The sequence below is a fragment of the Hylobates moloch genome, unplaced genomic scaffold (assembly GCF_009828535.3).
Source record: "Hylobates moloch isolate HMO894 unplaced genomic scaffold, HMol_V3 SCAFFOLD_1, whole genome shotgun sequence".
NCBI classification, from domain to species: domain Eukaryota; kingdom Metazoa; phylum Chordata; class Mammalia; order Primates; family Hylobatidae; genus Hylobates; species Hylobates moloch.
Genome location: NW_026652276.1, coordinates 23,165,966 through 23,190,983, shown reverse-complemented (window position 1 = coordinate 23,190,983; position 25,018 = coordinate 23,165,966). Strand labels below are relative to the sequence as shown.

Here is a 25,018-nt window from a genome sequence, read left to right as displayed (position 1 = left end):
CCTCAGGTGATCTGCCCGCCTCAACCTCTCAAAGTGCTGGGATTACAGGCATGAGCCACTGTGCCTGGTCTACAACATTTTACTAATATATTTTTTTTGAGTTTTGCCTTTTTTAAAAAAAATAATTTCAAACTTAAAGAATAATTGTGAGAATACCACAAATAATTCCTGTGTATACCCTTGTCTTAGTCTGTTTTGTGCCGCTATAACAGAATAGCTAAGACAGGGTAATTCATAAAGAACAGAAATTTATTTCTCACAGTTCTGTAGTCTGGAAAGTTCAAGATCAAGGTGCCGGCAGATTGGGTCATAGCCTCCAGGAGGGTGCCTCGAATGCCCAGTCCTTGAGAGGGGAAGAATGCAGTGTCCTCACTTTGCAGAAGTGCAGAAGAGAATGAACCCACTCCCTGCAAGGCCTTCTTATAGCATTAGTCCATTCTTGAAGGCAGAGCCCTTGTGACCTAAACACTTCTGATTAGGCGCTGCCTCCTAACACTGGTGCAATGGGGATTAAGTTTCTAACACGTGAGTTTTGGGGAGGACAGGACATTCAAACCATAGCAACACTTTTTATTTTATTTTATTTTTTTATTTATTTTGTTTTTGAGATGGAGTCTCGCTCTGTCGCCCAGGCTGGAGTGCAGTGGCGCAATCTCGGCTCACTGCAAGCTCTGCCTCCCAGGTTCACGCCATTCTTCTGCCTCAGCCTCTCCGAGTAGCTGGGACTACAGGCGCCCGCCACCATGCCCGGCTAATTTTTTTGTATTTTTATTAGAGACGGGATTTCACCGTGGTCTCGATCTCCTGACCTCGTGATCCGCCCACCTCAGCCTCCCAAAGTGCTGGGATTACAAGCGTGAGCCACCGCGCCCGGCCAACACTTTTTATTTTTATTTTTTATTTTTTTGAGATGGAATTTTGCTCTTGTTGCCCAGGCTGGAGTGCAACGGCACGATCTTGGCTCACTGCCACCTCTGCCTCCTGGGTTCAAGCAATTCTCCTGCCTCAGCCTACCAAATAGCTGGAATTACAGGCATGTGCCATCACACCCAGCTAATTTTGTATTTTGAGTAGAGATGGGGTTTCACCATGTTGGCTAGGCTGGTCTCGAACTCCTGACCTTAGGTGATCTGCCTGCCTCTGCCTCCCAAAGTGCTGGGATTACAATCTGGAGCCACACACCCAGCCTATAACAACACTTTTACCCCAAATTCATCAGTTGTAAAACTTTTGTCTCATTTGCTTTACCATTCTCTCTCTCTCTCCCCACCTATGGACATAGCATCTTTCTGAATCATTTTAGGGTAAGTTGTACACATGCCTCTTTACCCCTAAATACTTTAGTGCATATTTCCTAAAACAAGATCCTTCACTTACACTAACACAGTACAATTATGAAAGTCAGAAATTTAACGTTGATATAATACTGTTATAATAGATTAACAAACTAATCTATAATCCTTATTCAAATTTTGCTAATTGCTTCAGTAATGTGCTTTATGAAAATTTTTTTTCTGCTCCATGATGCAGTCCAGTATCACACCTTGCTTTATTTATTTATTTATTTATTGAGCAGGGTCTTACTCTGTTGCCAGGGTGGAGTGCAATGATGCGATCTCGGCTCACCGTAACCTCCGACTCCTGAGCTCAAGCAATCCTCCTGCCTCAGCCTTCTGAGTAGCTGGGACTACAGGCACCTGCCACCATGCCTGACTAATTTTTGTATTTTTTTAGAGAGAAGGTTTCGCCATGTTGTCCAGGCTGGTCTCAAACTCCTGGACTCAAGTGATCTGCCCGCCTCAACCTCACAAAGTGCTGGGATTACAGTGAGCCACTGTGCCCAGGCCACACATTGCATTTAGTTGTTATGCCTCCTTAGTCTCCTTTAATCTGGAACAGTTCTTGTCTTTCTTTGTATTTTATGACTGATAGTTTTGAGGTACATGTCAGTTATTTTGTAGAATGTTCCTCAAATTGATTATTTCCTAATGAATAGATTCAGGTTGTATATATTTTTGGTAGGAATACTACATAAGTGATACATCCTCAGTACCACAATCTTTTTATTTATTTATTTGAGACAGTGTCTCATTCTGTCACCTGGACAACAGGGTGGAATATAGTGGTGCAATCATGGCTCACTGCAGCCTTGAACTCATGGGGTCAAGCAATTCTCCCATCTCAGCCTCCTGAGTAGCTGAGACTACAGGTGTATGGCACCATGCCCAGCTATTTTTTTTTTTTTTTTTTAAGACGGAGTCTTGCTCTGTCACGCGGGCTAGAGTGCAGTGGCGCGATCTCGGCTCACTGCAACCGCTGCCTCCCGGGTTCAAGCGATTCTCCTGCCTCAGCCTTCTGAGTAGCTGGGATTACAGGCGCCTGTCACCACGCCCAGCTAATTTTTGTATTTTTAGTAGAGACAGGGTTTCACCATATTGTTCAGGCTGATCTTGAACTCCTGACCTTGTGAACTGCCCGCCTCAGCCTCTCGAAGTGCTGGGATTACAGGCATGAGCCGCTGCACCAGGCCTGTTTTTTTTTTTTTTTTTTTTTTTAAAGAGACAGAGCCTTACTATATTGCCCAGGCTGGTCTTGAGCTCCTGGCCTCAAGCAGTCCTCCTACCTCGACCTCCCAAAGTGCTGGGATTATAGGCATGAGCTAATGTGCCCAGCCTCACGATCTTTTTTTTTTTTTTTGAGACAGAGTTTCACTCTTCTTGCCCAGGCTGGAGTGCAATGGCACGATGCCCCCTGGTTCAGGTTATCCTGCCTCAGCCTCCGATACGTGGTTACAGGATCTCCACCACACCCGGCTAATTTTTTAGGGATGGGTGGGGTTTTCCATGTTGGTCAGGCTGGTCTTGAATCCGACCTCAGGTGATCTGGGCCTTGGCCTCCCAAAGTTGGATTATAGGATGACTACCGGCCTGGCCTTTTTTTTTTTTTTTTTTTTTTTTTGAGACAGAGTTTGTCGGTCACCCAGGCGAGATCAGTGGCCAACTCGGATCACTGCAATTCCGTCTCCTGATTCAAAAAATTTTTTTTTTTTGAGACGGAGTCTCGCTCTGTCGCCCAGGCTGGAGTGCAGTGGCGCAATCTCGGCTCACTGCAAGCTCCGCCTCCCGGGTTCACGCCATTCTCCTGCCTCAGCCTCTCCGAGTAGCTGGGACTACAGGCGCCCGCCACCACGCCCGGCTAATTTTTTGTATTTTTGGTAGAGACGGGGTTTCACTGTGGTCTCGATCTCCTGACCTCGTGATCCGCCCGCCTCGGCCTCCCAAAGTGCTGGGATTACAAGCGTGAGCCACCGCGCCCGGCAATTCTCCTGTCTAAGCCTCCTGAGTAGTGGGATTACAGGCGTGTGCCACTACACCCAGCTGATTTTTATATTTTTATAGAGAGGGGGGTTTCACCACATTGGCCAGGCTGGTCTTGAACTCCTGAGCTCAGGTTATCTGCCAGCCTTGGCTTCCCAAAGTGGTGGGATTACAGGCATGAGCCACGTGCCCGGCCCTCACAATCTTTTTAATAACCTCATTGTATTTTCTAATATGGATGGACCCTGGTTTATTATTCCATTAGTGACTGACTTTATAATCTTTTCCTTTTTAAAATTATTACAAACCATGCTGCAGCGGACATCTTTCTAGGTATCTCTTTATGCACACATGCCGGTGTTCTCCAAGAGACTCTTCAAGACCCCTCACAGACTGCCAGCTGTACATTTTTTAGCAGGTGACTGAAGATATACATCTGTGCTAAAGGGGTCACTGGCTCCTTGCAGTTACTTCATGATTCCCCATGGTTTCTACTGATTGGGATCTACTACCTTAGACTTACACACTACTCCTGACCCCTTCCACTTCCCTCTGCCTCAGGAGCCAGACAGTGACAATGAGTGGCAGCACCTGCTAGAGACCACTGAGCCTGTGCCTATTCAACTGAAGGCTCCTCTCACCTTGCTGTGCAATCCTGACTTCTGCCAGCGCATCCAGAGTCAGCTGCATGAAGCTGGAGGGCAGGTAATGGGCAGAAAGACACTGTGGATGGGATCAAGACTGTTTTCACAGATGGAGTGTTGAAATACACTGACTTCAGGAGAAAGAGAAAGTTTGTCCTTTTCCAGTTCCTCAATCTATCTGCTTAGTTTGAGGAGGTTTGCCAACCTCCTTTAGTAACACAGAAAGAGCAGCCCTCAGGTTTCTTTTTCTGAAGGGAAAAATACCTACTAGAATAGGGATCAAACTTTTTTGATGGTAAATATTTTAGGCATTGTGAGCCACCAGGCAAAAATGGAGGATATTATGTTAAGTACAGCCCTCAGGTTTCTTTTTCTGAAGGGAAAAATACCTACTAGTATAGGGATCAAACTTTTTTGATGGTAAATATTTTAGGCATTGTGAGCCACCAGGCAAAAATGGCGGATATTATGTTAAGTACTTGCATAATTAGGGAAAACACATTTTCACTAATTTTTTATTGATGAAATTAAAAATATAAATGTAGGCCGGGCGCGGTGGCTCACGCTTGTAATCCCAGCACTTTGGGAGGCCGAGGCGGGCGGATCACGAGGTCAGGAGATCGAGACCACGGTGAAACCCCGTCTCTACTAAAAATACAAAAAATTAGCCGGGCGCGGTGGCAGGCGCCTGTAGTCCCAGCTACTCGGAGAGGCTGAGGCAGGAGAATGGCGTGAACCCGGGAGGCGGAGCTTGCAGTGAGCCGAGATTGCGCCACTGCACTCTAGCCTGGGCGACAGAGCGAGACTCCGTCTCAAAAAAAAAAAAAAAAAATATATATATATATATGTATATATATAAATGTAACAATTAAATATACAATATTTTGTACTACAGGTACACTAGTGAGAAGAATAAGGTTATTTTGCTGGGGAGAGGAATGACATTTTGCTTAATTAACATTCAAAGTTAGTGTAAAGTTAGTGTTCCCTGCTACAAAACCTTACTTTGCTCCTCTGAAACACAGTGCTTTTCCTTCCTGGGTACTCGCTAAACTGTGTTGCTTGTATCACTTTATTCAGGTATAATTTATATATAAGATTTACACTTTTTTGATGTATGATAAATGATTTTTAGTAAATTTGCCAATTTCAAAACCGTTATCATAGTTCAGTTTTAGAACATATTCATCACCCCAATAAAATCCCTCATACCCATTTACGGTTTTTTTTTTGAGATGGAATCTCACTCTGTCGCCCAGGCTGGAGTGTAGTGGTGTGATCTTGGCTCGCTGCAACCTCTGCCCCCCGCAGGTTTAAGCAATTCTCTGCCTCAGCCTCCCGAGTGACTGAGATTATAGGCTCGTGCCATCACGCCTGGCTAATTTTTTTGTATTTTTAGTAGAGATGGTATTTCACCATCTTGGCCAGGCTCGTCTTGAACTCCTGATCTTGTGATCTGCCCGCCTCAGCCTCCCAAAGTGCTGGGATTACAGGCATGAACCACCGCGCCCAGCCTTTTTTTTTTTTTTTTTTTTTAATTTTTGAGATGGGGTCTCACTCTGTCATCTAGGCTGGAGTGTAGTAGCACTATCTTGGGTCACTGCAGCCTCTGCCTCCCTGGTTCAAGGGACTCTCATGTCTCAGCATCTCAAGTAGCTGGGATTACAGGCATGCACCACCATGCTTAGCTAATTTTTTGTATTTTTTGTAGAGATAGGGTTTTACCATGTTGCCCAGGCTGGTCTGGAACTCCTGGGCTCAAGTAATCCTCCCACCTTGGCCTCCCAAAGTGCTGGGATTATAGGTGTGACCCACTGCCCCCAGCCCCCATTTACAGTTAATCATCATTCCCCTTTTTATAGCTGGTTAGTATTCCATTATATGGATATATCACATTTTGTTTATCCACTCACCAGTTGATTAGACATTGATGTATTGGGTTGTTTCCACTTTTTGGCTTTTATGAATAATGCTGCTATGAACATTCACAAGCAAGTCTATGTATGGATAAATGTTTTTATTTCCCTTGGGTAACTACATAGGAGTAGAATTGCTGGTCATATGGTAAATTTATATTTAACATTTTAAGAAACTGCTGAACTATTTTCCAAAGTGGCTGTACCATTTTACGTTCCCACCAGTATTATATGAGGGTCCTTGTTTCTTCACATCCTTGTCAACGCTTGTTATTGTCTAACTTTTTTACTATAGCCATTCTAGTAAGTGTGAAATAATATCTCATTGTTATTTTAATTTACATTCCACTAATGATGAATGTTGAACATCTTTTCATGGCTTATTCGCCATTTGTATATCTTCTTTGGTGAAATATCTCAAATCTTTTGCTCAGTTTTTAATTTGGTTGTTTGTGTTATTGAGTTGTAAGACTTCTTTGTATATTGTCAACATAAGACCTTTATCAGATGGGTGATTTGCAAATATTTTCTCCCAGTCTGTGGTTTGTCTTTTCATTCTTTCTCATAAGAGTGTCTTTTGAAGCAAAAAATGTCGAATTTTGATTAAGTTCAGTTACTGTTTTTTCCCTTTGTGGTTCATGGTTTTGATGTTGTGTATAAGAAATCTTTTCCAGCCCGGCGCGGTGGCTCAAGCCTGTAATCCCAGCACTTTGGGAGGCTGAGGCAGGCGGATCACGAGGTCAGGAGATCGAGACCATCCTGGCTAACACGGTGAAACCCCGTCTCTACTAAAAATACAAAAAATTAGCCGGGCGTGTTAGCGGGCGCCTGTAGTCCCAGCTACTCAGGCGGCTGAGGCAGGAGAATGGCGTGAACCCAGGGGGTGGGGGTTGCGGTGAGCCGAGATCACGCCACTGCACTCCAGCCTGGGGGACAGAGAAAGACTCCGTCTCAAAAAAAAAAAAAAATCTTTTCCAAATGCAAGTTCTTAAAGATTTTCTCTTTTCCTAAAAGTTTTATAGTTTTAGCTCTTTAGGTTTCTGATCCATCTTGAGCTAATTTTTGTACATAATGTGAGGAGAGGATCTAAGTTGATCGTTTTTGCCTGTGGATATATAATTGTCCTGGCACCATTTGTGGAAAAGAACTCTCCTTTCCTCATCGAATTGGCTTGGCACTTTGCACTTGTCTTTTGGCACTAACACGTTTTCCTCCTAGTGTTGTATCACTTGCAGTGTGGGGATAAGACTCCCTCTGGTGGAATTCCAGCTGCACTACTCATTAGCTGTGTGATCTTGGACTACTTACTTGACCTATGCAGAAGCTTCAGTTTCTTCATCTATAAAATGGCTAATTGTATTTATTTCACAGGGTTATTGTAAATATTAAATGAGCAGATGCCAACATTTAGAACAGCTAATGGCATATTATAAAATACTTGGTGTAAATGTTCTTCTTTTGAAGAATAACCATTTAAAAATACAATACTGGCCAGGCGTGGTGGCTAACGCCTATAATCCTAGCATTTTGGGAGGCTGAGGTGGGAGGATCACTTGAGGTCAGGAGTTTGAGGCCAGCCTGGCCAACATGGTGAAATCCCGTCTCTACTAAAAATACAAAAATTAGCGAGGTGTGGTGGTGGGCACCTGTAATCCCAGCTACTTGGGAGGCTGAGGCAGAAGAATCGCTTGAACCCAGGAGGCAGAGGTTGCAGTGAGCCAAGATTGCGCCATTACACTCCAGCCTGGAGGACAAGAGTGAAACTCTGTCTTAAAAAATAAATAACAAAAATAAATAAATAAAAATGTAATACTACCCTTAGCAAGCAGGCTGTATACAAATAAATGTTAGGCTGGATTTGACCTGTGAGCCATAGATCATTATTCAACCCTGATCTAGAGTTGAATAATGTTGTTTTGTCTTTCTGTGGTTGAATAATATTGTTTTATATGCATTGTTTTGAATTTTCAGAAGCATGTGCGGTGCACATGTTTTTTGTTTTTAAGGTGAAGGGCTGGAGAAGGGAGGGAGCAGATGGGAATGGCACTTAGTCTGACAGAGATCCTGAGGAGAGGCCCCTACCCCTTGGTCACTGGTGTTCTGTGTTAGGTAACTTGACCATCTATTGTCTTCTTCCCTGGTACAGTTCCCCTATTTCCCTGCTTTCCTTCTCTGTGTTTTAGTCTTGCAAAGAAAGGAATGCAAGCATTTAGTCTGCTTTGCCAGCTGCTTGGGGATGCTTGGTATGTGTAGTTCTCCTTCTTTTACCTCTGAAAATATCAATCATTGCCTCTTTCCCTCATGTCACCCAGATCCTGAAAGGCATCCTGGAGGGTGCTTCCCACATCCTGCCTGCATTCCGGGTCCTAAACAGTCTTCTGTCCAGCTGCAGTGACTCTGTTGCCTTGTATTCCTTCTGCCGGGAGGCAGGGCTTCCTGGGCTGCTGCTGAGTCTACTCAGGCACAGTCAGGAGAGCAACAGCCTCCAGCAGGTAAGCACCAGGCCAGAAGCCTCTGAAGACTCACAGAGGTTCTTTTTCTTGGATTTATCTCATTCAGATTGCAATCTCTCTTTGATCTGACTGCCTTTTATTTTCTTTCCTCCTCTTTCTAGTTAGTAGACTATTAATTGCAAAGTCTAATGTCTTCTGGGGCCAGGCAGATAAGGTCAGCCATGAAGTAGGCTATGCGTGTGACTGTATGAGTAGTGGGGAATCTGATGAACTAGAGTTCACATGCCTCCTCTAAATAGAGGAGAGGCATCCTTTCCTCAGCCTCCAGCCCATTGTAGCCACAGGGAAATATGGGCCTGAGAAAACTAGCCAGATCTTCTAGTTTTCTAAGAAAAGGTAGAAACCCAAATTTTTATGTGTAATTTTTAAATATTTAGAGTGCTGTGCTTTGAAATGTTAGATCCTAGGCTTCATTGACCTGGTCTTACAGAGCAGAGTACTAAAATTCAGAGATAACTCATACACAGTCACTAATCTGTAAATGGTCACAGAGATAACAAGTGGAAGAGCTGGGATAGAGACTCAATGTGTTTGGGGCCAAACCTCTACTTCCCCCTGCTGTGTCCTACTGTAGCTGGGCTGAGAGGATGGGGAATGTTTCAGAGTCAGTGTAAATGCCTAATAGGGCCTAGGCTGAGGCAGCTGGAAAGCTGCACTTTGTTGATGGGTATTAATCTTGGGTGATTTTAAGGAATTTAGAGAAAAAGATTTTTGAAAAATAGAACCTCCTATACTCCAAAATGCTATTCAGGCCAAACAAGACACATTTAATCCAGGCTGTTTACAGCCCATTGGCAGATTCTCTGTTACCCCCTAGAACTCTCTCTTTGCCCATACTTCTCTTCTGTCCCTTTCTGTTTGATCAACTTGACTGGGTCTCTATACACCCTTTCTACTGTTTTTTTCTATTCTTTGTTTCCATCCTTCACATTGCCCTTACTCTCTTCTCCTTTTCCTGGGCAGCAATCTTGGTATGGGACCTTCTTACAGGACCTAATGGCTGTGATTCAGGCCTACTTTGCCTGTACCTTCAATCTGGAGAGGAGCCAGACAAGTGACAGGTAGGATAAGAGGTGCTTTTGCATTGTTGGCAAGTTTGGCTTCTGTTTCTACCCCATGGGCCCTTCCCATTTAGGAACAGGCCAAGTATGAAGAAGCTGTGATTTGTTACAGGTTTAGGAATCAGCTGAGCGGCCACTCATAGTCCTTTTAAGGACCCTAAGACAGCTTCAACTTGGCCTCAAGACTTACAGTTTCTAAGAGTCAGCAGTCATCATGGTCCTAAAATGGAAAGGTCAAGATGTGAATAACCTATTCCAGGAAGCCAAGTGGATTAAAGAAAGAAAGAAAAAAAATATGTGAATAACCTAGAGAAAATGGCAAAGAAGGGGCTTGGAGGGTGTATGTGTGTGTGTGGCAAGGGAGAAGGGAGGAACATTCTGATGTGTCCCTTTGCAGAGATTCTCGTACCTGCCCAGGACTGACCCATTCACCACATCCAGGCTTTTAGTAGAGAGATAAGAAATCATGGGCTCATTTTCCACCCCCAGCCTACAGGTGTTTCAGGAGGCTGCCAACCTCTTTCTGGACTTGTTGGGGAAACTGCTGGCCCAACCAGATGACTCTGAGCAGACTTTGCGGAGGGACAGCCTCATGGTAATCTGCTCCCACTTCCAGATTTCTGTGTCTCCTATCATTCTCCATGTTTCTCCCATCCCCTTTCTTATGACTATGTAGGGTCAGATCAAGTTAATACGACAAACATTTGTTAAATTCCCACCATGACATATGCCACGTGAGTAAGAAAAAGTGCCTGCCTTCAAGGGACTAGGGATAATTTAACAGGGGAGAGGTAAAGGGATTAAGGACAACAGTGAAAAGTACATTAGAACTTTGCATATAATACAAGAGCACTGCTGTATTTTATGAAGGAGATGCAGTTAACCACTGAAGAAGTTTTAGTTAACACTATTTGGAGCATCATAGAAGAAATCTTGAAGAAGGAAATCATCTCTGCTAGCATTTGAAGAATACATCGCAATTTGCCACGTAAATGAGGCACAAAGTAGAAATTCTATACAGAAAGAGTAACATATATAAAGGCCCAGAGGCTTTAAGCAGTTTGGCGTATTTCAGGGGACCACAAATAGAACTATTTCTTCTTGAAAAGACTTGCAGATCATCTAGTATTGTCTAACCTCGTTTGTCCTGAGGATTAGTAAACTATGCAGTTCTTTTCCCTAGATCCTGGAGGTAAGGGACAGGAGAATGGAGGATTGAATGAGAAAATAGCTGTGTTCTGACTAACCTCAGAGGAGATAGAGAGGAACATATATTTGTAAGGAAGTAAATAATTGCCTGGTCATTGTTAAAACTGGTAATTGGGAACATAGATCTGGACTACTTCCTGTGCTAGCATTCACTCAAACTTTCCTGGTCTGAGATCCTGTTTTAATATCCCTCACCCTTTCAAGTCAGAAAGCTTTTACTGTCTCACCTAAATTTTGGCCAGCAGTGACTCATGTTATTGGCCAGCACTTCTCATGTCATATGCTATGAATAGAATGGGAAGTTTGGAATAATTACCTCTTGAAATTCTGAATCAGTAGGACTGAGTTGGGAGGGACCCAGGAATCCCTAGGATTTCTTCTTTTCTTTTTCTTTTTTTTTTTTGAGACAGGGTCTGTCTCTGTCACCCAGGCTAGAGTACAATGGCATGATCTTGACTCATTGCAACCTCCACCCTCCAGGCTCAAGCAATCCTCCCACCTCGGCCTCCTGAGTAGCTGAGACTGTGGGTGTACACCACCAGACCTGGCTATTTTTTTTTGTATTTTTAGTAGAGACAGGGTTTTGCCATGTTGCCCAGGTTGGTCTCAAACTTCTGAGCTCAAGTGATCCACCTGCCTTGGCCTCCCAATCCCCTGTTGGGATTACAGGCATGAGCCATTGCACCTGACCCCTAGGAATTCTTATACTCATGGTCTATAAAAAACACTTTGAGAAACATCATCTAGGGAGCAGATGATCAGAGAATAGAAGGATTGACACCTAAAATTATTGTCCTTGAAGCATGAATGAAAGCAGTTCTAATGCATTTTTGGTGTGAAGAATGCTTAAAATTAGACACGTGTTTGCTTTGGTTTTTGTCCTCTTTCCTCAGATCCTCAGGGTTTCTTGTTTTTTACACTAAGCCCAGTCTTCTGATGCCCTGATGCTACCTCTGCACTTGTCTCCCTTAGTGCTTTACTGTCCTGTGTGAAGCCATGGATGGGAACAGCCGGGCCATCTCCAAAGCCTTTTACTCCAGCTTGCTGACGACACAGCAGGTTGTCTTGGATGGGCTCCTTCACGGCTTGACAGTTCCACAGCTCCCTGTCCACACTCCCCCAGGTAACCAGAGTGGAGAAGGGAGGTTCTCTTGACTTACTTGTTGCATAGGTCAGGCTCTGCTCCTTCTATTGCCATCACCTAGATAGCACCTGGCATTTAGTTGGTGCTCAATAAATAACTGTGAACTGAGAGGATGAATGGGGATCTGAGGGAAACAAACAGACCTCATCCTGCATTCTTCCCACTCCCTTAGGTTCCCTACTCCTGCTGCCATGTCGGTGAGTACTGGTGCTATTGTCTAGGGCAAGAGCCTCAGGCCTTTGGAGTTACTCTTTGCTTTTCTCCATAGGAGCCCCACAAGTGAGCCAGCCACTGCGAGAGCAGAGTGAGGATATACCTGGAGCCATTTCCTCTGCCCTGGCAGCCATATGCACTGCTCCTGTGGGACTGCCTGACTGCTGGGAGGCCAAGGAGCAGGTCCGAGCTACAATTGCTTGTTCCTCTCATCCTACTGCCAGAGGAGTTGAGGAGGCTAGCCCCAGTTTTTCAGAAAGGCAGAAAAACAAGCTTTTAAGCCCCTCCTTTAGTACTTCCAGAAACAGATGCTTCCACCCTGGGCCATTTGTAGAACATGATATAGCCAGAATCCCAGAGCCCATGGCCAGTTGGTGAGGGAGAGAGCACAGTGATAAACTGCCCAGGTGGTGGGGCAGCTGTTCGGAAACCTCCAGTGATGCTTCCTCAAGGGCTGAGAATTCAGCTTTCCTGATCTCTGTTGGTCAGTAATCCTTTCCTCTGTTCCTGGCTACACTGGGGCCAAACTAGGCCATGACTTTTGGTTCTCTATTGGTGATGAAGACTGGGAATAGAATGGGGTCTGAGGTTTCTGGTGAATGTGGGAAGGGTGACTAGGAAGAGACTGAGAGTCCTGATCATTTTGGACATATGTGAGGAATAGGGTTGTAATAATGTGGATAGGATTGAGCCTTCAGGTATGTCTCTATAGATCTGTTGGCATTTGGCAAATCAGCTAACTGAAGACAGCAGCCAGCTCAGGCCATCCCTCATCTCTGGCCTGCAGCATCCCATCCTGTGCCTGCACCTTCTCAAGGTAATTCTCTTAACTCCTGGCATCACAGCTTTATTTTTAACTCCCAGTACAGACAGGGAGAGAAACAGAGACAGACCAAGAGAGGAGGACTAAAAGAGAGAGAGACTGAGAGAGACCAATTGAGACACCCCCTTGGAAGACTCCTTTCTGCTTTTAAATCTGTTCAACTGAGAGGACCCCACTGTTAGCCAGTCCTCAGCGGAACCGAGAAGGGTCCCTGTCTCCCTATCTCACAGCAAGAGGCAGAAGGGGGTTCTCTCACACTCCCAAGTGTGGGTACCAGATCTTTTGAGGGGCTGGCCAGTGTTTCAGCTGAGCCTTCAATCTTGGAGCCCGGGGCCTGCTCTGCCTCACTGCCAGACTCCTTCCCTCTCCCTCAGGTTCTGTACTCCTGCTGCCTTGTCAGTGAGCGCCTGTGCCGTCTTCTAGGGCAGGAGCCCCTGGCCTTGGAATCCCTGTTTATGTTGGTTCAGGGCGAGGTAAGCCGGCAGCACAGGTGGGCTTCCCCTGGTGGCCCCACTGTCTCAGCCAGAGGTTGTTCTGATATCTTAGGTTTCCTTTGTAGGTAAAAGTAGTAGATTGGGAAGAGTCTACTGAAGTGACGCTCTACTTCCTCTCCCTTCTCGTCTTTCGGCTCCAAAACCTGCCTTGTGGGTAAGTCATAAAGTAGGGTGTCTCCACAGAAGTCTTCTAGCCACATAGCTAACCCTCACAAAGAGTATGGGGAATGGTACCCTACAGCGTATCCTTAGGAGGAATTGGGATAGAGAGTGTGAAGCTTTCTCTACAAAGAACAGACCTAGACTCCCATCAACTTTGTGCCTTGGAGGTAGACATGCAGCCTAGGTGAAGAACGCCATTCAAGGGAGAGGGGAGGCTGCTTTCCAACCTCATTTAATACAGCTGCATCCCTTGATGTATCTGTTTATTCTAGAATGGAGAAGCTAGGCAGTGACGTTGCTACTCTCTTTACCCATTCGCACGTCGTCTCTCTTGTGGTAAGTTTTTAACCTTCACCCTCCTCCCCTTTTCACCCTAGCATCTACCCCTTGTGGAAGTGGGGGAGTCACTGTCCAATTTGCATATGTTTCTGGAGGCATTCTTTTGGACCAGTACAGAGACATAAATCCTCTCTGCCTGTCCTGAATGCCATTTAGATTTGGACATTCTTTCTCCTCTTTTACCTCTCCCACAGAGTGCAGCAGCCTGTCTATTGGGACAGCTTGGTCAGCAAGGGGTGACCTTTGACCTCCAGCCCATGGAATGGATGGCTGCAGCCACACATGCCTTGTCTGCCCCTGCAGAGGTGAGGCCCCCCAGGGAGGGCACAGACATGTTTTCTCTGAGTCAGACACTAGGACTGCATTCAAGGCGAAAAGACTGAAATGCCAGCAAGCCTGGAGTAAACTGAGGAATGGAAAAGGAATCAAGGAGCCCTTCCTTTTCTAGATTTGTCGCCGGATAATAGGCCCCTCTGAGCCCAGATTGATCTGGATTTTAGATTTCTTTTTAATATGCAGGGCTTCTAGAGAGTGAGAGAGGGAAGGGAAGAGGAAGGGTGACTAACCTGAGTTTTCTGAGTAGTGTGAGAACCCTGCCTGCTTCATTCTCCTCCTCCAGAAGCTCATGCTCTTGGCAGAGTCCTTCCTAATGCATAATTTCTTCACCTCTGACTGCAGCCTCCACTCTGCTTTTCCCACTTGTTCTTCTTAACAGATGGAAAAGGTGGCTGACAGCCTGTGAATTCTTCAGGAACTCAGTCCATTATGTAGCCTTCTTTCTGCTTTCTCCTTTCCCAGGACTTTTCTTCCTTTCATTTTTAGACCCTTTGGAACTCATCTTTCTTTCATTTTGTAAAAAGAAGGATAGACTTTATAATCAAATTATTGTCATCCCTTTTTTTTTTTGAGATGGAGTTTTGCTCTTGTTGTCCAGGCTGGAGTGCAATGGCATGATCTCAGCTCACCACAACCTCTGCCTCCTGGGTTCAAGCAATTCTACTGCCTCAGCCTCCCGAGTAGCTGGGATTACAGGCATGTACCACCATGCCTAGCTAATTTTTGTATTTTTAGTAGAGATGGGGTTTTCCATGTTGGTCAGGCTGGTCTCGAACTCCTGACCTCATGTGTGATCCGCCCGCCTCGGCCTCTCAAAGTGCTGGGATTATAGGTGTGAGCCACCATGTCCAGCCTTTTTTTTTTTTTTTTTTTTTGAGACGGAGTCTTATTCTGTCGCCCAGGCTGGAGTGTATTGGCGCGATCTTGGCTCACTGCAACCTCCGCCTCCCAGGTTCAAGTGATTCTCCTGCCTCAGCCTCCCAAGTAGTTGGGATTACAGGTATATACCACCATGCCTGGCTAATTTTTTTGTGTGTTTTTAGTAGAGATGGGGTTTCACCATGTTGGCCAGGCTGGTCTTGAATTCCTGACCTCAAGTGATCCACCCGCCTCAGCCTCCTAAAGTGCTGGGATTACAGGCATGAGCCACTGTGCCTGGCCTGTCATCTTTATATATGTAGAATTTTTTTTTTTTTTGAGATGGAGTCTCACTCTGTCGCCAGGCTGGAGTGCAGTGGCGTGATCTCGGCTCACTGCAACCTCCGCCTCCCGGGTTCAAGCGATTCTCCTGCCTCAGCCTCCTGAGTAGCTGGGACAACAGGTGCACACCTCCATGCCCAGCTAATTTTTGTATTTTTAGTAAAGACGGGGTTTCACCATGTTGGCCAGGCTGGTCTCGAACTCCTGACTTCGTGATCCCCCGGCCTCAGCCTCCCAAAGTGCTGGGATTACAGGCGTGAGCTACCATGGTGGCTGAATTCTTTATAATTTATAAAACATTTTCACATGTTATCCCATAACACACTTGAAATATAGACACACCAATGTAATAATACTCATCTGCTTTTTCTAGACTAAGTTAACCTTCAGAGAGGTTGTATCACTAGTGATAGCACTAACACTCATCCAGAAGTCTAAGTCAGAACTTTGGGAGTCATCAGTGACTGTTCTCTCTTCCCCATTATTCCCCCACCCAAATGGTTCCCCTAGGCCCCATATATTCTACCTTCCGGTTGACTCTCAAATCTGTTCCCTCCATGGCACCATCACTGACCTGCCTTGGTTTAACGGCCACCCCATTCCTCTTAGGCACCTGCATTCTTCTTGTTTCTCTCTGACAGGTTCGGTTGACTCCACCAGGTAGTTGTGGATTCTATGATGGCCTCCTTATCCTTCTGTTGCAGCTCCTCACTGAGGTACAGATGTATCTTGGGATGGATGGGAAGTAAAGAGAGAGGAACTGGGCATTTTGGGGAGCCTCTGGACCAGAGGAATGAAGAAGGAACCCACAGCCTCCCCTGTCAAGCTACTGTGCCTGTGATAGCCTTGGAACTTCCCCACCTGCCCTCAGTACTGACCCTTCGAAGGAAACAATTCGCTGCATCCCCTGGGATCCAGTGGGGGATAAAATGAATTCCCTGGGTTTTAGCAGACATACACATGAGTTGTGAGGTCAGAGGGTTAAGATTTGATAAGAAAATGAAATAAGACGACAGGGAAATACTATGTGGGAATGCAGAAGGAATGATTTCTGGGACTTCCTTTCCTTGTAAGTCAGGGACAGGAATGAATAAAAGCATTTGGACTCCTGACTTCTGTCTTTCCCCCCACCCTCTTTCACTTTTATCTCTAGCAGGGGAAGGCTAGCCTAATCAGGGATGTGGCCAGTTCAGAAATGTGGACTGTTTTGTGGCACCGCTTCTCCGTGGTCCTGAGGCTCCCCGAGGAAGCATCTGCACAGGAAGGGGAGCTTTCGCTATCCAGTCCACCAAGCCCTGAGCCAGACTGGACACTGATTTCTCCCCAGGGTATCTTTCTATCAGTATCCTTTTTGGGAGTGCATTGATCTCTCTTCAAAAGGAGGCAGCCCAGAACTGGGTTAACCCACAGAGGTTTCTTTTTTTTGCTTTTGCCTGGGGACAGGAAGCAGTGTCTGCACTAGAGCTGCTCTAAGATGGGGAAGGGACTGAATAGGTGTAGCCCTGGGAGCTGTGGGGAAGCAGGGGTATCTGGGCCTCTTGCCTGTTCCATTGGGTCTCCATTTTTGGTGTTACCAGGCATGGCAGCCCTGCTGAGCCTGACCATAGCCACCTTTACCCGGGAGCCCCAGTTATGCCTGAGCTGCCTGTCCCAGCATGGAAGTATCCTCATGTCCATCCTGAAGCATCTGCTTTGCCCCAGCTTCCTGAATCAACTGCGCCAGGCGTGAGTTTGAGCTAGAAGACAGCCACAGAGTCAGCAATGGGGAGGGAGAGAGAAGAAGGCAGGAAAGAAGTTACTGACAGATTGAGCTATAAAGCAAGAAAGATGAGATCAGGTTTAGGCTGGAAACCTAAGTAGTGGCTGAGATTGTAGAAGGGGAGCTGGGCAAAGGAATTGGAGGAGGGAGGGAGGAATGATAAAGGTTAAGTGAACAAGACCAAGTCTCTTTGACATTCCTCTCCTTAGGCCTCATGGGTCTGAGTTTCTCCCTGTCGTGGTGCTCTCTGTCTGCCAGCTCCTTTGCTTCCCCTTTGCTCTGGACATGGATGCTGACCTCCTTATAGGTGTCTTGGCCGACCTCAGGGACTCAGAAGTTGCAGCCCATCTGCTGCAGGTACTTGGGCAGCTAGTATGAAGGTGGGAGAGGAAGATAGCCAACCTTGTATCCTCTAATTTACTTCCCAGCAGCTCCAGGGCTCTTCTAGGCTCCTGTAAGCGTGGAACAGCTGGCTTGACTCAAAAGTTGGCGTGGAGACAGTACTGAGGCCTGAGCAGAGGCATGTGGTGGGAGCTGGGTTGGTGCCTCCTCCTCTCCATCAGTCCGTCACCTGGTTCTGTTGGTGCTCATTGGGGAGAACATCCTAGTCTAGGCACTGAAGACTCAGCTCCTTGGCCAGGAATCATGTTTCTGGCAATTCTTGGCATTGCACAGTGGGTCTTTGTTTTTTTGTTGTTTCTTTTTGTTTTTTCACAGTGGGTCTTTGAAGGCAGAGACCGAGCCCTTGCAAAGTAAGGAATGATCTTGGAAAGAACCTGCTCTCTCAGGCTCCACGTCATGTCTCATGTGGAGTGCTGTGGGGCAGGACTTCTAGCTCTCTGTGGCATTTCTCACCATAGCTTGGCTTTTCTCTCTTCCAGGTTTTGGGCTTCTTTCTAGCTGCATATACTCTCCCTCTCCCTGAATCCTTTTACCTCCTGTTCTCTCAGGTCTGCTGCTACCATCTTCCGTTGACGCAAGTGGAGCTGCCCATCAGCCTCCTCACACGTCTGGCCCTCATGGATCCCACCTCTCTCAACGAGTTTGTGAACACAGTGGCTGCCTCCCCTAGAACCATCGTCTCGTTTCTCTCAGTTGCCCTCCTGAGTGACCAGCCACTGCTGACCTCCGACCTTCTTTCTCTGCTGGCCCATACCGCCAGGGTCCTGTCTCCCAGCCGCTTGTTCTTTATCCAAGAACTTCTGGCTGGCTCTGATGAATCCTATCGGCCCCTGCGCAGCCTCCTGGACCACCCAGAGAATTCTGTGCGGGCACACACTTATAGGCTCCTGGGACACTTGCTCCAACACAGCATGGCCCTGCGTGGGGCACTGCAGAGCCAGTCTGGACTGCTCAGCCTTCTGCTGCTTGGGCTTGGAGACAAGGATCCTGTTGTGCGGTGCAGCGCCAGCTTTGCTGTGGGCAATGCAGCCTACCAGGCTGGTCCTCTGGGACCTGCCCTGGCAGCTGCAGTGCCCAGTATGACCCAGCTGCTTGAAGATCCTCAGGCTGGTATCCGGCGCAATGTTGCATCAGCTCTGGGCAACTTGGGACCTGAAGGTTTGGGAGAGGAGCTGTTACAGTGCCAAGTACCCCAGCGGCTCCTAGAGATGGCATGTGGAGACCCCCAGCCAAATGTGAAGGAGGCCGCCCTCATTGCCCTCCGGAGCCTGCAACAGGAGCCTGGCATCCATCAGGTATACCCTACAGCACTTATGAACCATGATGATCAGGGCCCCTATAGTTGACAACATTTCTGAGATCATCTGTAAGGAACTGGAATCGGGACATGGAGAAACTTACGCCATATTTCTCCCAGGGACAGTGTCTTGGAGTGAGTTTTCTAGTTACCATCTCCTGCCTTGGAGAAGGGAAGGGAGCTAGAAGAGGGCTCCAGTGGGCCGGGAAATGTCTGAGATCTCAAGAACCACAGTTGATCTCTTCTAGAGGCTGTGCATGAGGGAGATGAGGGAAGACTAAGAGATGTTGAGATAGAGTAGTTTTACTCTGTGTGCCATGAGGTGCTGACTATTTTTTTTTAGACTTACCATGAGAAAAGCACGATGCTAAGCATTTTACCTTTATTATTTGGTTTAAACTATTATTATCCTAATTTTGCAGATGAGGAAACTGAGGCACAAATAATTTAATAACTTGTCCAAGTTACAAGGACAGTGTGTAGGATTGGGCTTTTGAACTCAGAAGTCTGAGTCCAGAGCCCATACTCTTAACCACTACTTTATCCTGCCTCTTCTGCGCAATTTTCTTTTTTCTTCTTTTTTTTTTTTTCTGAGACAGAGTTTCACTCTTATTGCCCAGGCCGGAGTGCAGTGGCGCGATCTCAGCTCACCGCAACTTCTGCCTCCCAGATTCAAGCAGTTCTCCTGCCTTAGCCTCCCGAGCAGCTGGATTACAGGCATGTGCCACCATGCCTGGCTAATTTTGTATTTTTAGTAGAGATAGGGTTTCTCCATGTTGGTCAGGCTGGTCTCGAACTCCCAACCTCAGGTGATCCACCTGCCTGGGCCTCCCAGAGTGCTGGGATTACAGGCGTGAGCCACTCTTTTTTTTTTTTGAGACTGAATATCACTCTGTCGCCCAGGCCAGAATGCAGTGGTGCAATCTCAGCTCACTGTAACCTCTGCCTCCGGGTTCAGGCAATTCTTGTGCCTCAGCCTCCTGAGTAGCTGGGACTATAGGTACCTGTCACCATGCCCGGCTAATCTTTGTATATTTATTATTAATTTATTTATTTACTTATTTATTTTTAAGATGGAGTCTTGCTCTGTTGCCCAGGCTGGAGTACAATGGCACGATGTTGGCTCACTGCAACCTCTGCCTCCCAGGTTCAAGCGATTCTCCTGTCTCAGCCTCTCAAGTAGCTGGGATTATAGGCACGCACCACCTTACCTGGCTAATTTTGCGTTTTTAGTGGAGACAAGTTTCACCATGTTGGCCAGGCTGGTCTCTAACTCCTGACCTCAAGTGATCCACCCACCTCAGCCTCCCAAAGTGTTGGGAATACAGGTGTGAGCCACCCTGCCTGACCGCAATTTTCAGTATATAAAGAGTCCAGTAGGCCACGCTCTGTGGCCTCTGCCTGTAATCCCAGCACTTTGGGAGACTGAGGTGGGCGGATCACTTGAGGTCAGGAGTTTGAGACCAGCCTGGCCAACATAGTGAAACCCTGTCTCTACTAAAAATACAAAAATTAGCTGGGTGTGGCAGCAGGTGCCTGTAATCCTAGCTTCTCGGGAGGCTGAGGCAAGAGAATCGCTTGAACCTGGTAGGAGGAGGTTGCAGTGAGCTGAGATCATGCCTCTGCATTCCAGCCTGGGTGACATAGCGAGACTCTGTCTCAAAAAAAAAAAAGCCCATTGGAAATCACAGATATCTACATATGGTAATACAAATTACCATATGTAGATATGGGAAGTTCATGCAGAACAGAAATTTGAGAGGATGGTGAAGATCTTTTTTTTTTTTTTTGAGACAGAGTCTCACTCTGTCGCCCAGGCTGGAGTGCAGTGGTGCGATCTTGGCTCACTGTAAGCTCTGCCTCCCGGGTTCACGCCATTCTCCTGCCTCAGCCTCCCGAGTAGCTGGGACTATGGGCACCTGCCATGACGCCCAGCTAATTTTTTGTATTTTTTTTTTTTTTAGTAGAGACGAGGTTTCACTGTGATAGCCAGGACAGTCTCTATGTCCTGACCTCGTGATCCGCCCGCCTCAGCCTCCTAAAGTGCAGGATTACAGGCGTGAGCCACCTTGCCTGGCCGACGGTGAAGATCCCATAGGAATCTTGTGCAATCCATGGGGAAAATAATTAATGGGATTCTTGGTGGTAATGAGTTTAGAACTCACTGGTCTGCATCGAAGGCTAGGAATTAGACCTTTTGGCTTACTGTGAGTTATTGCTGCATTTCATCAAGTCTTCCTGGGGACAAGTATATGTGTCCCTTAGTGCCTTGGTTTCATGGTCTGTAACCAAAGAGAATGGAAGTAGACTTCTGGTCCTGATGATTCCTATCTCCAAGGTTTCTCTTCTGCCATTCAGTCTATTCCAAGTCCCCAAGAGCCCATTTCCTTTTTCTTCCTCTTCTCGAGTGGGAATTCCTGGGTAAATGAGAGTCCTCTGCACCTGCCCCAGACACCACCATTTCTGAGCCTCATGTTCTGTTCTATCATCTGCTCTCTATCCTACAGGTACTGGTGTCCCTGGGTGCCAGTGAGAAACTAGCCTTGCGCTCTCTGGGGAATCAGTCACTGCCACACAGCAGTCCTGGGCCTGCCTCTGCCAAACACTGCAGGAAACTCATTCACCTCCTGAGGCCCGCCCATAGCATGTGATTCCAGATTCCTGAGGTCCAGCCTCCAACTTTGGCTGCCAGCTCTTTCTTATTCTACTACACAAGCCACCAACTCAACTGAGAGCTAAAGAGACTAGAAAAGAGATAAGCTGCCAACTCAACTGAGAACAAGAAACTAGAAGAGATTTATAGATAAAGCTTCTTCCTTCTCCCAGATTCAGGATGTTTTCAACCAGTAAATTTTATTGCTGTTGGTGCCAGAGAAGAGTCCTTTCTTCTCTACATCCAGGGGCCTTTTCTCCAATAATGTGCCTTTAACTCTAGGGACCTGCTTCACGGACCTTAGGGAAAAACCTTCCTTTCTGGAGCTCCTTTAGTCTTCCTAGCAGGTTTTTGCCTTAGATGTGCTGGCCCCAGGACAGTGATGAAGATAGAGCCTGTCTCAGCTCTAGGCTGTGGGGATCAGTGCCATCAGTCCCTGTTATTGAGGGATTATCCCTTAGCCAGCATTCCTATCTGTGGGTGGGCGTGGAGAGTGTATCTTTATTTGGGGTGTGTGTGTATACGTGTGTGTGTGTGTATGTGTGTGTGTTTAATAGTTCTGTTTGTTAACTCTTTTAATAAAAATCGTGCCTCACCATACTTGAAGCTCCCAGGACAAGGGTTGGGAGGCTCAACCCCTCTTTCAGCTTCTATGTTGGAGGTGCTGGTGTCCTGTTCACACAAGATCCTGGTCTGGCAGCTTATTTATATCATTTCTTGCCTTCCAATTTCCCCCTTCCTAGATGAACTATATTTGTTTACCTACTTTCAAGTCAAGGCCGGTGGAGCTGAAATAGGAAAGGGTAAGATTCAACAGAGCGGTCAATTAGGTTGCTCAGACTTAGTGACTAATTTTAATATTTAGTGGAGTTCTGATGTGTAGGGACTCCAAGCTGCTTTAGAAGGATAGCTATTATAAAGATTGTGCAATTTACCAGAAAGGGCTTTTAGTCAGACCTGTTAGAATTATAATCTAACTGGAAGCATTGGAAAACCTTAACTCATTGGATGGCTTAGAACAAGCTTCCAGGGCCTTGATTTCTCCATCCATAAAATGAGGAGACTCCTTTCTGTCTTTCCTTAAATTCCAGTTGTTTTAGAAATGAAAGACAAGTAAAATGCCCTTATTTTTATAAGAAATTTTGTTTAACCCTCATCTTCATTGTCCACAGTGTTTATACTTTAGCAAAAATAATATTTTTCTAGGGAGCACCATAATTTTCTCCTATCCAGATTATCTCAATTCAGTTCAATGTATATTTTTTGAGTCCTTTCTGTATGCCAGATACTATTCTAGGTACAGGAGATAAAACAGTGCCCATCATACAGTTTCCATTCTGGTTGGGGAGATAGTGAAATTATTAAAAGAATAGTATGTAGGAAGGTGATAAAAGCTATAGAGAAAAATAAACCAGGGAAAGGGGATGAGGAGTGCTGAGTTGGATGGTCAGGGTAGGCCTCACTAGAAGGTGACACTTGAGAAAAGACTCGAAGGAGGCGAGGGAGTGAGTTGTGCACCTATTTTGGGGAAAAACCAAGGCCCTGAGATGAAAGCATGCCTGGCATGCTTGAGGAGCCATGAGGAACCAGTGTGGATTAAGTGAGTAAAGAAGGTGGAGAATAGTAGGAAATGAGACAGGAAGGTAATGGTGGGGGCCAGATGTTGTAGGCTTTGTAGACCTTGGTGAAGACTTGGGCTCTGACTTTGAATAGAGGAGGCATCTATTGGAGGCTTTTGAACAGAGAATTATATGAACTACCTTGCATCCTAAAAGGATCACTCTTCATTCTGGTCTTGTGAATGGCTATGGGGAGTAGGGGAGAATGGGAAGTAGGATGAGCAGTTAGGAGGCTATTGTTATAATAATCCAGGCAAGAGACAATGGTGTCCTGGATGGCGACTGGGGTGATACCAATGGAGTGATAAAAAAGTAGTCAGATTTTGAATATATTTTGAACATGGAACAAACAGGATTTCTTGACGGATTGGAGGTGGAGGTATGACCAAAAGAAAGCAGTCAAGGATGACTCCAAGGTTTTTGGTCTGAGCAACTGGAAGAATGGAATTGCCATTAACTGAAATGGGGAAGGCTAGCAGTGGAGTGATAATGGGTGGGAACAAGTTCAATTGTGAACATGTTGTCTTTCAGTTGGAAATGTTTGAACACACACAAAGGTAGAGGATAGTTCAGTGTACTCCATCACTACTTGAGCAGCTACCATATCTATTTTGTTATTCAGGTGTTTGTTTGTTTTTGAGACAGTCTCGCTCTGTCACCCAGGCTGGAGAGCAGTGGCATGATCATGGCTCACTGTAGCCTCGACCTCTCAGGCTCAAGAAATCCTCCCACCTCAGCCTCCCGAGTAGCTGGGACTACAGGCGCCCGACTAATTTTTGTATTTTTTATAGAGATGGGGTCTCACTGTGTTGCCCAGGCTGGTTTGGAACTCCTGGGATGAAGTGATACTCCCAAAATGCTGGGGTTACAGGTGTGAGCCACTGCCCCAGCCTTACTCAGGTTATTTTAAAACAAATCCTGGCTAACAGTGTTATCCGTACATACTTAGGTATACGTCTGTGGCAGATCAGGACTTTTGTTTTTCATTTTTATCAAAACCACAGTATAGTACTGTACTTGACAAAAATTAACAATTGCTTAATATTAAATATCTCATCTGACCTCAGTATTTCTTGGCCTATAGTTAGTTTGTTCAAATACAGATCTAGATGAAGTCTACTTACTGCATTTGGTTGACTTGCTCATAAGATTCTTAATATCAGGGTAGAATGAATGAAATTTTAAATTTTTTTTTTAGAAGTTGCTGAGATCTGAAAAAAAGATTTTATTTTATTTATTTATTTATTTATTTATTTGTTTATTTATTTATTTATTTATTTATTTTTGAGACAGAGTCTTGCTCTGTTGCCCAGGCCGGAGTGCAGTGGCATGATCTTGGCTCACCACAACCTCCACTTCCCAGGTTCAAGCGATTCTCCTGTCTCAGCCTCCCGAATAGCTGGGATTACAGGCACACACCACCATGCCCAGCTAGGTTTTTTGTATTTTTAGTAGACATGGGGTTTCACCATGTTGGCCAGGCTGGTCTCGAACTCCTGACCTCCGGTAATCCACCTGCCTCAGCCTCCCAAAGTGCTGGGATTACAGGCATGAGCCACCGCGCCCGGCCAAGATTCTTAATATAAAACAGTTCCCTCTACTTTTGGGAGGTACAATTTGATTGAATAAACCAGATCATTTGAGCAGTAGCCTTCACATTAGATTTGGCTGATTATATATTGGGATGTCATTTATTCCATTACAGTATTCTTCCTGTTTCCTTTAAATTGTTCATTGGCTCTGGATAGATGAAGACGTTAGAAGCACTTTTCTTCTTGTAATTTCTGTTGCTCAAATCTCCTGTGTCTATTCCTTGATTAGAACCCAGGCAGTCAGTCAGCCATGCTCTTGACTTCACTAAGACCTGTCTAGGCAAATACAGTATTTTAAAATCTGGATTGTTTTCCTAAAAGATAA

The 25,018-nt window shown here is 45.8% G+C and overlaps 1 protein-coding gene across 3 annotated transcripts in view; it reads left to right on the top strand.

The window, feature by feature from the left end:
- Positions 1-24,309, top strand: part of STK36 (serine/threonine kinase 36) — a 33,871-nt gene extending 9,562 nt beyond the window's left edge. The window contains exons 11-27 of one of the 3 annotated variants that reach the window (XM_032754477.2): positions 3,879-4,022; positions 8,190-8,369; positions 9,354-9,451; positions 9,941-10,046; positions 11,633-11,783; positions 12,073-12,200; positions 12,730-12,834; positions 13,215-13,313; positions 13,400-13,488; positions 13,769-13,832; positions 14,030-14,140; positions 16,013-16,087; positions 16,525-16,699; positions 16,949-17,096; positions 17,340-17,487; positions 18,081-18,827; positions 21,337-24,309. In XM_032754477.2, coding sequence (XP_032610368.1) covers positions 3,879-4,022; positions 8,190-8,369; positions 9,354-9,451; positions 9,941-10,046; positions 11,633-11,783; positions 12,073-12,200; positions 12,730-12,834; positions 13,215-13,313; positions 13,400-13,488; positions 13,769-13,832; positions 14,030-14,140; positions 16,013-16,087; positions 16,525-16,699; positions 16,949-17,096; positions 17,340-17,487; positions 18,081-18,827; positions 21,337-21,480 — 2,712 coding nt within the window. In that variant the 3' untranslated portion in view covers positions 21,481-24,309. The remainder of the gene's footprint in view (positions 1-3,878; positions 4,023-8,189; positions 8,370-9,353; positions 9,452-9,940; positions 10,047-11,632; positions 11,784-12,072; positions 12,201-12,729; positions 12,835-13,214; positions 13,314-13,399; positions 13,489-13,768; positions 13,833-14,029; positions 14,141-16,012; positions 16,088-16,524; positions 16,700-16,948; positions 17,097-17,339; positions 17,488-18,080; positions 18,828-21,336) is intronic. The other 2 variants (XM_058438214.1, XM_058438215.1) reach the window with 2 other exon arrangements.
- Positions 24,310-25,018: the final 709 nt, after the last annotated feature.